This window comes from Populus nigra, chromosome 1 (assembly GCF_951802175.1).
Source record: "Populus nigra chromosome 1, ddPopNigr1.1, whole genome shotgun sequence".
Taxonomy (NCBI): Eukaryota; Viridiplantae; Streptophyta; class Magnoliopsida; order Malpighiales; family Salicaceae; genus Populus; species Populus nigra.
The window spans coordinates 22,450,624-22,463,519 of record NC_084852.1 but is presented as its reverse complement, the minus strand read 5'-3'; the positions used below and the strand labels follow the sequence as shown (position 1 = coordinate 22,463,519).

Here is a 12,896-nt window from a genome sequence, read left to right as displayed (position 1 = left end):
CGATGCAACACAACAATATAAGGATGAGAGTCATGACACGATAGAAAATGCAAGATTACTTAGAAGAAAACACAACCAAGTAATCTCTAAACTGGTAGTAGCCATGGCACAATACTTAGCCTCTACTAAAGAATGAGACACCTCTGATTGCTTCTTAGATTTTCAAGAGACCAAAGATGAACAATGGAAGGTGCAAAATAAAAAAATAGAACGTTTGGTGTTAGGATATGATGCCTAGTCAGAATCACAATAGGCTACAATGTCTGAATTGCTTGAAGAGGGAAAGAAAAGCCCCTACCCTAACGTCTCTTTGATGTATTTAAGGATTTTAAATGTTGTTATCAAGTATAGATCAAGTGATTTATGAATTAACTTAAGATTTGCACACTATTAGATAAATTTGGTCTCGTGATTGTCAAGTATAAAAGTCTCCCAATTAACTACCTGTAATAAGTATGATCAAATAAGAGTGTACCATCTTCTTTGTTAAGCTTCAAATTTTGATCCATAGAAAGCTTAGAAAGCCAAGATCCTAGAGTGCCAGAACTTGTTAAAATGTCTAGAGCATATTTCCTCTAACATATTTATATCCCTTGTTCTATTCTAACAACTTCGATCCTAAGAAGATACCTCAATTTTTCTAAATCTTTGATCTTGAACTTATTGTTGAGGAAGACCTTGATATCCTCGACAATAACAGGAGAGTCACTTGCTAATATGATATCATCTACATATATTAGCAGTGATGTGAAGGAATGATTATCTTGTTTGATGAATAAGCTATAATCAAATTTGGACTGACAAAAGCCAAATTCAAGCAAAGAGGTAGAGAAACTTGAGTACCATTGACACGATACTTGCTTTAACTTATAAAAACTCTTAAGTAGTCTACAAACTTGATGAGTTTGGCCTTGGGTATATCCAGGACGTCGTTTCATGTACATTTCCTCATATAAGTTTTTACAAAGGAATGTGTTATTGACGTCAATCTGATGCAGATCCCAGCCCTTAACTGCAGCTATGGCCAAAAGACATCTTATTCTGAATTGTTTGGAAACATGGGAGAAAGTTTCGTGGTAGTCAATACCATCTTGTTGTGTGTATCCCTTTGCAACTAATCTCACATTGAATCTTTAAATGTTGTCATCTAAATTGTACTTTATCTTATAAATATATTTGCAGTCAATAGGTCTTTTTCCAGGAGGAAGATCAATCATTATCCATGTCTGGTTAGACTCAAAAGCTTTTAACTCATTCTTCATGACTTTACACCAATGAGGTTCTTTAACAGCTTAGGCATATGTTTATGGCTCAATGTGTTAAGATATGGAAGCAGAGAATACTTAAAAATGTAAAGATAATTTATTGCATGAAAGGAAATTACTCAAATAAAATTGTTTACCTGAAATAGCCTCAGCTGTCATGACCTAAATTAGATCACAAGAGTTGAAGGAAGTCAGGTGACAATAAAAGTCTTGTAAGTATTTGGGAGCTTGTTTCATCTTAGCAAACTTAAGAAAATGAAGAGAAGAAGTAGATGAGTGTGGTGTAGGAGGTGATGTTGTGTAAATAAAAGAATGTTGATGAATGAAGAAGGAAGTATGATCTGATTGTGATGGGTTAGGCTGAATATTTGTGTTAATTGTATCAGAATAAATGTTTTCATTTAAAGATGAATCATTTGAATTGAAGTGTGAGCAAGGGTTTTCAGACATTGGACTAAAATGAGTGCAAGTATCATACATAGGATTTGAAGTAAGAGGATAACGAGAATTAAGTTGTTGATGTACCATTTTTTTAGAACATGTTGTATCAGAAGAAGTTTTGGATACAAATGTTTTAAAAGGAAAACTATACTCTTGAAAGGTTACATCTTTGTACGAAAAAAAATGTCATTTGTTTATAAGTCTAACAACTTATAACCCTTCACCCTTAAAAAAATAACCAAGAAATATACACCTTCTTGCCTACGAGTCAAAATTCTTCCTTACCTGACTTATAGTGGTGGTAAAATAGAGGCACCCAAATAGTCTCAAGTGATAATAAATAGGACTGGTTTTGAAAAAGGCTTCATAAGGTGTCTTATTTGTAGTAAATATGTAGGGCTACAATTTACAATATAAGTTATAGTGAATATACAATCATTTAAGAGTTAAAGAGGTAAGTTATCTTGAAATATAAGAGCTCTAGCATTATTTATGTGTTGATATTTTCTCTCAACGATCTCATTTTTCTATAGGGTTTCTATATAAGTTCTTTGGTGAATAATGTCATTTTTATAGAAAAAATCTCTCATTTAGAACTCTATCCCATTATCACTTTTTAAGTACTTAACCTTAGCTCTAAATTGAGTATTAATCAAATTATAGAATGACTCTATAGATTTTCATGCATCTGACTTGTTTTTTAGTAAATAAACCCAAGTACCACAGGATAGATCATCGATAATAGTAAAAAAATATCTATTTTCATCATAAGCAACCACAAAATATAGCCCTTATAAGTCAAAGTGTATAAGTTCAAAATTGAAAAAAGATTTGTACATGCTTTTATTAAAAGGAAGTCTATGTTATCCTGCCATGTGGCAAACCGAGCAAGGAGTTTCATTGCTAGTAAAGCATAAGTTTTTTTTTAATTACAATTGGATCTTGAATTAATTGTAATCTAGAGTTGGAAATGTAGCTTAGGCGATAATGTCGTAGATTAGAAACATGATTAGTGTTTGCAACATAAGCAAAAAGTAGATGATAAGTATCATAATACTTGGATAATTTACACATTAAAGCAATAAGAGATACTTCAATGTGTTGGAGGTGGTAAAGACCATTCTTTATTTCACTCAATCAAATCGTTATCCACAATGTGAGGTCCTATAGAAAACAAACATTGGACAGAAAAACAAAACAACAATGGATGTTTTTAGCTAGTATTGGTGAATAAAGGAGATTGAAAATAAATGAAGGAACACATAAAAAATTTTTAAGAGTGATTAATTTAGAGAGCTTAACAATGCCTATAAATGTGACTAGGACCTCCTGACCATTGGGAAGTTTGACATTATAAGACACAATGACTGTGATTTTTGTAAAAAACAATGGTGCTACAAATCATACGATGTGTAGCTTTTGTATTTATAATCCAATAAACATTAGCAATATCAAAAAAAATTATGTGTGTAAGTGGAGAGACAGGTTGCGATACTAGATATAGATGTAAGACTTGTGTAGTTAATGAAAGGGGTGGTTGAATTATAAGGCATAAGAGAATGAGTATCTGCTAGATTGTGCTTTTTATGAAAAAACTACAAGATTTTTTAATACTAATTCAGAATCAAAGTCATTTAGTCAGTGTGATTCTTTGAAAAATCCTCAGTTACAATCATGTTGGACTAACTAGCATGCACATTTGATCTCTTTACCTTGTTATATAACTTGTGACCAGAAGGCTATCCCATTAGCTTGTAACACTTTTATACTAAATGACCACTCATATAACAATGACTACAAGTGAGAGGTTTTTCATTTCCTACCTTGAAACAGTCCTCCAAGAGATGCCCCTGAATCTTATAATAAGGGCAATAAGATCTGCTAAATGACCTAAAACTTGTGGATGTATTTATGGTGAAAAGAGTCATTGATTCAAGGGTAGGTGTGCAAAACAACATCTGATGTTGTTGAATGAGGGAGAAAACTTACTAACTCATTGTATGGGATCCATTAACATGATCCGATCTTGTATGTTGGAGTATGTTTCATTCAAACCCATTAGAAACTGAAATACAAAATTTTATTGATAGCAAGCATCCAAGACCTCTATCTGTTCACAAGAGCATTCTGGCATAGTAGATATTGGCCAAATCATTCCCTTGATTCAAGTTAACTAAAGCCTTTTTTAGTTGAAAATTTTGTGGCCTAATTTGTTGAGTAAGTCTCTCACATAGCTCATTCTAAATCTCATATGCATTATTAATAAGGATAAAAAAGGATTTCACTGAAGGACTTATAAAGTTATGAATCTAAAAAACAATCATATTGTTGCATCTCTCCCAAGTTTCCAGAAGAGGATAGTTAGGATTTAAGGGTCTTGTGATACTGTTATCAGCAAAACGAGATTGTTTTTTGCTCTAAGAGCCCTTTTTATGGGCCTTACCTAAGTGACATAGTTCTATGTGGTTAAGAGATCAGTGACCAAACTGAGAACTGATGTATCACCATTGTCAAGACCATAGCTTTTAAACTTGACCCGGTCCAAGACCCGGGTTTCGGGTTTTAATTGGGTCACCGGGTCGCCTATGTCAATTATGTTTTTTTAAAATCAAAACGACGTCGTTTTAGTAAAAAACAAAAGTCAACGGGTTGCAGCCGAGTTTTTGACTGGGTTTTACCAGGTCACCCCGGGTTTTGCCTTTTCCTATTTTTCTTAAACCCGGCACAGTTCTAGTCTCATGTCGGTCGGGTTCCGGGTCGACCCGCTAGGCCGAGCCGGGTTTCAAAACTATGGTCAAGACGGTATAGGCTATTTTGATTTGATAAGTTGGGAAAATATGAGGTTGATTTCATAGCAATAATTGGTATTTGTTGATTTTCGGTTTCTTTCTTCGTGGTTAGCTAAGCAATCATAAGCTCTGATACCATGAAAAAAATGTTAGAGGTTGCAGAACGAGAAGGGGAAAGGAATAGTCATAAACAAAGAGAGTTCATGCCATTAAGTTTTTTTCTAATATCATTCTCATTCCAGCTGTTTGCATGAATTATAAAAAGAAAAAAAAGATCCTATATATACATCAGAACTATTAACTAATTATATCCTACACGAAAAGAATGTTACATGTTACACTTAACTAGCTATATGACAGGCTGGAAAGCTAAAAGAAAGGACAAAGAATTCCTAGGACAAAGAATTCCTAACCAATTCCAGTTGAAAAAAATAGAAATACAATAAAAAAAATAAAACAGTAAAACAATTATCCTTTCTTTATCAACAACTTTCTATCTTCCACATTCTTTAAGAGTATTTGTATTGATATTTAAAGCATGTACTCAAAGGATTAGATGTTGTTATAATTAATAATGTCTGCTTTCTACTCATTCTTTTAGTTTCAACATATTTAATGGAATTTATTTTCTTAAATTTATTTGATTTATGTAGTTATCTTTTAAAATTATATATTCTTAATTTGCATTAAAATGAAGTGAACAATCCCTCTTGAATTTAAACAATTTTGTTTTTGTAAGATGGTGAGATTTAACGAATGGAATGTTTGATGAGTTTTTGTGTTTTATTTATATTTTATTTTTTAAAAAAGAAAGAAGAAAGACTTTGACTTGCAATTTTTGATTCAAACAGGTATTTTTTTAGGGAGAAAATACAGATATTAATACTAATTTATTCAAATAAATGAATTTTCATTTTAATCAAGATATAATATCATCCTTTTCTAGTTTCTCTCATCTTAGATGCTAAAGGGATTTAACATTAAATATCTGGTTTTTCTTTTATTATTCTCAAATTCTCATTACAGTAACTGATTTTTTGAAATAATTAAGGTTAGCTACAAACTTATTGATCACTTCAAACAAGCTAAGTGTAATTAAGACGAATTGAATATACATGGTATGAGCTTAAAATTAAGGTGAACTCATTGTAGGACAAACAATATCTGAGATATGCCATGCTCGAGGATTGGAAAATTAGACGAGCTGAGGACGAGGAGGCAGAATTATGGCTGGGGCCATTTGCTGCTTTCGGCAAAATAAAACTTGCCAGAAAAGCATCAATTCCGTTGTAATTAGTACTTACTGCTGATAGACAGACCACCACATGATAGTGGGGGATTTGGATAGTTTGTTTGTTTCTGAATTTTAAAAGTTTTTTTTTTAATACTTTTGAAATTTGTTTATTTAAAATTATTGTTTTTAGATTATTTTAATATATTGATATTAGAAATTAATTTAAATATATATATATATATATATATATATATATTATTTTAATATATTTATAGTAAGAAACACTTTAACATAAAAAAATCAGTGATTGAATATCAAATGGGGTCAAGTCAGAAGACACGTGGTAACACACTGGCTGTACTACACCAAGATAAAGCCAGAAGACACGTGCTAACATACTGGCTGTAGTACACCAAGATAAAGCCACGTGGAGAGCAGCGGGTGATCCTAATTCCGTATAAGCTAACTGCTGCCATTAGTGGGTGGTAAATGGTTAGATGACAAAAGCTGCTGTCGTCATGCAGAGCTGGCAAGTTCTGGGCCTGATATTTTCTCGGTGGCTCTTTTTCTACCCGCGGTGGATTTTTGTTACTCCGTGGATTTTACATGTAGGTTTTTTTTTTGTGGTGTTTTGGTAAAAACGATGAGCAATGTGCCTCGCCAAACAACTTCAGATCACATACATATATTAGCATCCAAGAAAATTGTTCATCGCCGACAATCAATTCTTTTTTTAATTATTTTTCAGAACTACTTTCAAGATTTTGTACATTGGAAGACAGGCCTCTCATGAAAAGAACGATAAAGATGAGATGCCAGGATTCATTGGCTTGATTTTACTTTAATGACGGATCAAGAAAATCATTAATGAACTACAAAAAAACCACTCAACCGATCCTAAAACACTCATCTTTTGGCATTTCATCTTCACTTCTTATTCTTCTTCCCCGGAACGGGAGGATGGATTCCTTCCTTTCTCCTCTTTTCATGGCTATCCCAGGAAAGCTTTTGTGTTTAAAGGAGTGCAGTTATCATCAGTCTTCACATATTGATGTAGCATTACATTATACATAAATGGCACCTGGATTTTAATTATTCTCACAATCAGGTGTCAACAAACTTGGATTGCATCTCGTTTTTTTACTTGCACTTGGATTGCAGGCACGCATGATGAACATATTATACTGCCCAGTATATGTACAACCTTCTACCTTGACTTCGTTTCATCAAATACACAAATATTTCCATTAAATTCTCGAGTGAACAATTTTTTTTCTGCATGAAAAAGGTTCGGACTTCAACTCACTGTAGCTCCATTAGCAGGTCCCTACCATGCCTTCTAAACTTTTCTGGTCATATATGTTAAGCACAAGAACACCATCCCTTGGATCTGGCAGCTGCCGTCCAGTTATGGAAACATTCCCTCAAGAAACTCATCAAAGTTGTCATCATCGTCTGTTTTTTTATTGCCTCCAGAAATTGTAGGCTTTTTACCTGCCAAAGGAAAAGAAGGTACAAGGTGTTGAGTTCGCCATTTATGGCCAAACATATTGCCATGAAGCAAAACAAATTTTTCCAAGAAGAGTACAGAAATCATTATGCTTTAGTTAGAACGGGAAAACAGGGACAGAGGCAATGAGTTCCACTGCCATCCATTACACTTCAGTTTGACATCATTCTAAAATCCCTTTAGCAATCAGGTAGAACCAAAGCTTATTTTGCTACTAATGTTTTCAAGGCAATTGCCCTTCGTCTTGTATTAGCACAGCTGACTAAACAGCACTCCAGTAATCCTCCCTTTAATTCAAAAGTTGTTCAACTTGAGATGGATTAAGGTCACATGTAACATTTGTTTGTTTAAACCGACCCTCCAGATATGGAGCCAATTCTATAGAACAAAAGCTCCAATTCAAACTTTGAGAAAAGAAAAGCATAATGGCACCTTTGAAAGGACACACAAACAGCGAGTGAAAATACCCACAAGTGAATGTCATCACATAGGAAACTGTAAATGAAAAATAAACATGTTATCATTATTTGTAGCCACAAACCTCTTCTCTTCTCCTCGCTCCCTTCATTGTCCAAATCATCAACAACCTCAAGTAGTTCCCTGAAAGGTGGACCGTGAGCTTTCTATACAGCAAGTCAGGGACAATAAAAATTTACCAGGACATAGGTTCACAAGTGGACAAGAATCTGCAAAGTGCTCATACCGTTTTCTTATACGATCTCCTTTCTCCCTTTTCTCTATTTGTTCCTTCTCTTTTCTTCTTTTGTAATGAAGTTTCTCAGCACATCTATTTGGAAACAGTTAACATTTTAGAAAGGAATTAGTAAAAGAACTGGAATGAAGTGAAATAATATGAAAATACATTAAGGAGATGTATTTCATGGGAACAAAAGCAAAGATACCCAAGGCAAAGTAAAATACCAGATGATGACATTCTCATCTGAATTTTGAATTTAATTAACTAAACTCCTCAGCAAAAGTTCTATATTTAGATGGTACTGATACCTAACTAATGTGTTCTGACATTATAGTAGGGCATCACATTGAATCCGGCTCAAAAAAAAAAAACAGGATTTTGCAAAGGCACCATATATCAATAAGGCGGAACTGATCAACTGACAAAACCATACAAAGATGATAAGACCTATAAGTCAAAAATAAGTGAAATAGTTTCTGACTACAGCATTATTCAGATCCCAAATCTGCAGCAATGCTGCCAAGGCACACCACGTTTCACATAACCATGTAGTTAGATTCTGGGGACAGTTAAAGCTACATAGAAACAGAGTATTACAAAAGCAAAAGTAAATGGGTGTGCCAACCTTTATAGATAACCAACCCACCTGTCACAAAGTATCAACTTCACCAGGGCTTGCTTGTTTTCACCAGCTTCAAAATAAGAAAAGTTCACCTGCAGGCATCAGAATGCAAAGATCATACAGAGAAATGAAACTGTAGCCAAATTGAGAGAGCAAGATGTAATGATGCTCAAACTATACACAAGCATACAAACTATAATGCTATTAAATTTATTGCTGGAAGTATAAACACTTGCCTCATAGCTTGCCAAACCATCTTTCACATCACAATGCTTGTTACCACAAATGAACTGCCCTGACAGAAAGGGGAATAAATCAATTTCCAATCCCCAAACAACAAGACATTCTTTCAATGCCATTCCATCATGAATGATATTACAGCACAGTAGTACCCAAACAAGCAGGAAGAGAACCAGAAGTTTTAACAAGCTTTTTGTGGAAAAAATCAGCATCACAAAAATTTCCAGAGCCCCAACTTTCTCTAGCATCCTTTAAACTCATAAAATTGAAGGGAAAATTTGACAGTATTTAATAAAAAATCTATTTCATAAATCTTGGGCATAGACGCAAACATTAAAAAATATATATATATATATGTTTAGATTTAGATTACTAATGCGTTGGAGCCTGAGTTAAAAAAGATCTAATGGTAGCATTTACATATTAGAACCAAGACCCGACTGATAATTAATATTTTGCTTGGATGAGTAAAATGCCGTGGCAATACCCATACTTCAAACACCTGAACAAGCTTCTAGTTGTGCAAAACAGGTAATAAAGATGTGATGCTGACAGTTATGCATCAGGCATGTTTATCACAGCATTTCAGTTAACACTATAAATAAAAGTGTTTCCATGGATAAAAACAAAAGAAGACGGATTGCTTCCTGAAATGGCATCTAATCCTTGAATAAAATCACTAATGCGTGTGATTGAGACTGTAACTAAAATAACCAGCAAAGAAAAAATATTACCTTTTCCAGATATGACTTCCTTCTCTGTCCTCCATCTCAAACCAATCTATAAGGAAGAATTCAAAAATAGAGAAATATTATATCAAATAGAATGCAACTCACCATTGAGTGTTTAGAAAGATTTTGTATTAAGTCTTGGCGTGCAATATAGCAGTTTAACACATCCTTTCTGTTTTTCCTTTTAGAAGCACATATCCTCTCTTTTTTAAAAAAAAAAAAAATCACTAATTCTGCAACAACGAACTTGTGCATACCAAATCCAATAAAGTAGTCAGTTTCCACAGAACCCTGATAGTCCCAAAACATTTGGCAATGCTGCTTCAATTCACCACACAAAGTCAAAAATATGCTTTTTATTCAAGTTTCTCTATGTGATAAAAGGACTTAGAGAGGCAAACAGCCAGAAAAACAGAAATCTTGCCCTACTTCCCAGCAAGAAGAAAGATAGGGTAATGCATTTCAAGATACCGTCCTCTAACAAAGATGAAATAAATGCCAAGTTTAGACCATATGGGATGAGGGGAAAAAAGCCAGAAGAAAATAATGTGCAATGTCAGAAAAGGAAAATCCAATCTACAACTCATATTTTGCAGCCAGTTTACTTTATTCTTTTGATGTAACAATGAAATATATTCTCAAGCACATATGAACCTTGTAGTGTGACAGTTTCATTTCATTACAGCTCAGATTAGATGACTTTGTGTAATGGAAACCGCATACCTTGCCAACCTTGTAGTGTGACATATCAGCAATGCAATATCTTCAAAGAGTCTAAGGAAGTGCACAGCATATTAAAGAGGATTTTAGATGTAGTAGTAACAAATATAGTTCAGAACATATGATAGTTCTTAACCATAATATTGTTCAGAACATCGAACATCTGTTCGCAAAGGATACTCTTTAAAAAGCTTATCATAGTAACGCTTCACAAGCCTTTGCTCCCAGGATGCATCCATATCATCTTCCTCCGAGCGTATGAACCTTGACAAATTAAAGGGAGGTGATAGATGACATAATTGCAGAGTCTAAATTAGAAAGGAAGAAAAAAGACACATTAACCATGTAGGTGTGGATGGATTTTCCACCATCAAAAGTGTCACAGAATAGGATTCAAGATCGAAAATGATTCGGTGTGAATTGAGCATGAAACGAAATGAATGATAATACAACAAGCAGTGAATTAAACTTTAACATATGTGGTTGGATGGAAACATATCATCCCCGTACTTAACTGGACATTAAATAATACCCTCTTGCAGACTCGAAAATCAATGTTTTTATTCCTCGCCCTTTCTTGTTCTAGCACTAAATTGAGCCATAGGACTCCTTATGTAAATCACGTAATTGCACTAGAAATAAAAAGATATGCCAACAAGCTTGTGCCAACTGCCAAATAGTTCCTAATTGGCACTCACCTCCTTTAATACATCTTTCTAACCTGATTAATTATCAGTTTGATATCATTGTTAACAAAAGTTATTTAGGGCATCCATGCTGGACAAAAAATCACAAAAATACTCAGCACATCCAAGTCTACCTGGGCAGCTAAACTTATACATCAAAAAAATAAATAAAAAAATGATCAACATCACCAACAATCTCATGGATGCTTGTAACAAGGCAACACAAGAAGATTAAAAAAAATCCACAGTGAATCAACTTACCGGTATCCTTCTCTTAGGGTGTCTCTGTCTGTTCTAATCGGAAGCTTCTCATTGGTAGATTTTCCTTTCCCATAATAACTAACTGCACAAAAACACGAATGCCAAAATACATCCCGAAATTGCCCAGATAAAACAGTTATAATCTTGATATATATTTTTCCAAACCAAAACTTAGCCTATACAAACACACACACGAGAAGAAAAAACAGTCATGAGAAATAATTTGCAAGTGATGTAAAGAAAAGAAAGGAAAAGAAATATAAGGATGATTGTAGCCTCCTTCCTTTCTTAGAGGAGGAGATTGTTCACCATCCCTTTTTGCTTTAGGACATTGAGGAAAGGAATACTCTACAAACACATTGCTTCGTATTTGCATAAATCCCTTCTATGTCCTCATTTCAGCCTTTCTTTTAAAGATAAAAAACAATATCATTTCCTTCAATTTTTCTTTTATAACAACGAAATATTTATTAATCCATTTAAACAGAAAAATCTATACAGCAAAATCACTAAATTCGATTAAACAAATAAATTAGAATCGGTGATTGTACCGTAATCGTTCAAAAATTTCTTGTGGCGATCGTAAGCGTTGAGGCCTCGAATATGAGATTGATATTGCCTTAAAACATCAAAAATTAAAAAAAAATGATAAGTCCATTGAAGGATATGTATGTACACTCATTTTTAAATTTTCAAGAGAAAGAGCAAGTGAAGAGAATTACTGTTTTCTCTCTTCTCTGTCGAAGACTGCAGATTTTAGAGAGCCAAAAGAGGCCATGTATCTCCTTCCAGAATACAAAACCCTAGAAAATAAATCTGTAATAAAATTTTGCTGCTGTGTAAACAAACAAGAGTGTTAAATCAGATGATGTCTGTCCAGTGCTCGTTCAACTTACATCACAAGGCTTCGCATTTCTTAAGACTTTACATGCTTGTGGATTTGGGCCGGTCCGGGCCGTAATAATTTTTCTTAAGGGTTCGTTTGGGTCGGGTTGGGCACGTTGATAATTAAGGGCTTTGGATATTATTGAAGTTTTTACTCTTTTGATGAAATCCTTTTTCCTAATTCTTTAAAAATCAAAAATTATTTGTAGGTACTGTTTGTTTTTTTTGTGTTTTAAAATTGTTTTTAAAAAATTTAAAATTTTTTTCTTTAAATTAATATTTTTTTGATATTTTTAAATTATTTTGATGTGCTAATATCAAAAATATTTTTTTAAAAAATAAAAAATAATATTTTAATATATTTCTGAGTAAAAAATACTTTAAAAAGCAACCACACTCTCAGACATATTCATAATCTATCCTTCTTCGTTAGTTTTATATAAATAATTATTTATTAACAGATAAAATTCAATAAAATAACAAAAAATATTTATAATTAAAAGAATAATAAGCAAAAGACCTGCAATCTTGATTAGTTAAATCTAGTTAGTTTTTAGGATTGTAATATTATTCATTTTTTAAAATATTTTTTGTTTTAAAAAATATTAAAATAATATATATTTTTTATTTTTAAAAAATTATTTTTAATATTAATATATTAAAATAATTCAAAACAATAAAATAAATTTTAAAAATATTTTTTTTAACATAAGAACATTCTTAATCAACCACTGACGTTTTATTCTTATTCTGTACTATCATTTGCTCGTCTAACCAATAATTGTTTTTTTTTTGAAATATTCTTAATGTGATTT

The 12,896-nt window shown here is 32.9% G+C and overlaps 1 protein-coding gene across 1 annotated transcript; it reads right to left on the bottom strand.

The window, feature by feature from the left end:
- Positions 1-6,793: 6,793 nt before the first annotated feature.
- LOC133690223 (uncharacterized) lies at positions 6,794-12,094 on the bottom strand. Its single transcript, XM_062110454.1, has 11 exons — positions 11,919-12,094; positions 11,748-11,815; positions 11,197-11,278; positions 10,430-10,513; positions 10,253-10,292; positions 9,533-9,578; positions 8,795-8,853; positions 8,583-8,650; positions 7,943-8,026; positions 7,781-7,839; positions 6,794-7,223 (listed from the first exon to the last, which is right to left on the bottom strand). Exons 1-11 carry the CDS (start codon positions 11,972-11,974, stop codon positions 7,138-7,140), a joined length of 732 nt encoding a protein of 243 aa, XP_061966438.1. The 5' UTR covers positions 11,975-12,094; the 3' UTR covers positions 6,794-7,137.
- Positions 12,095-12,896: the final 802 nt, after the last annotated feature.

Excerpts from the sequence above, each read along its gene's own strand:
- LOC133690223 (XM_062110454.1), bottom strand. The coding sequence starts at position 11,974 with ATGGCCTCTTTTGGCTCTCTAAAATCTGCAGTCTTCGACAGAGAAGAG. Across the intron at positions 7,840-7,942 it reads GGAGATCGTATAAGAAAACG|GGAACTACTTGAGGTTGTTG; the intron begins GTATGAGCACTT and ends TCCACCTTTCAG. Across the intron at positions 7,224-7,780 it reads GAGCGAGGAGAAGAGAAGAG|GTAAAAAGCCTACAATTTCT; the intron begins GTTTGTGGCTAC and ends TTCCTTTGGCAG.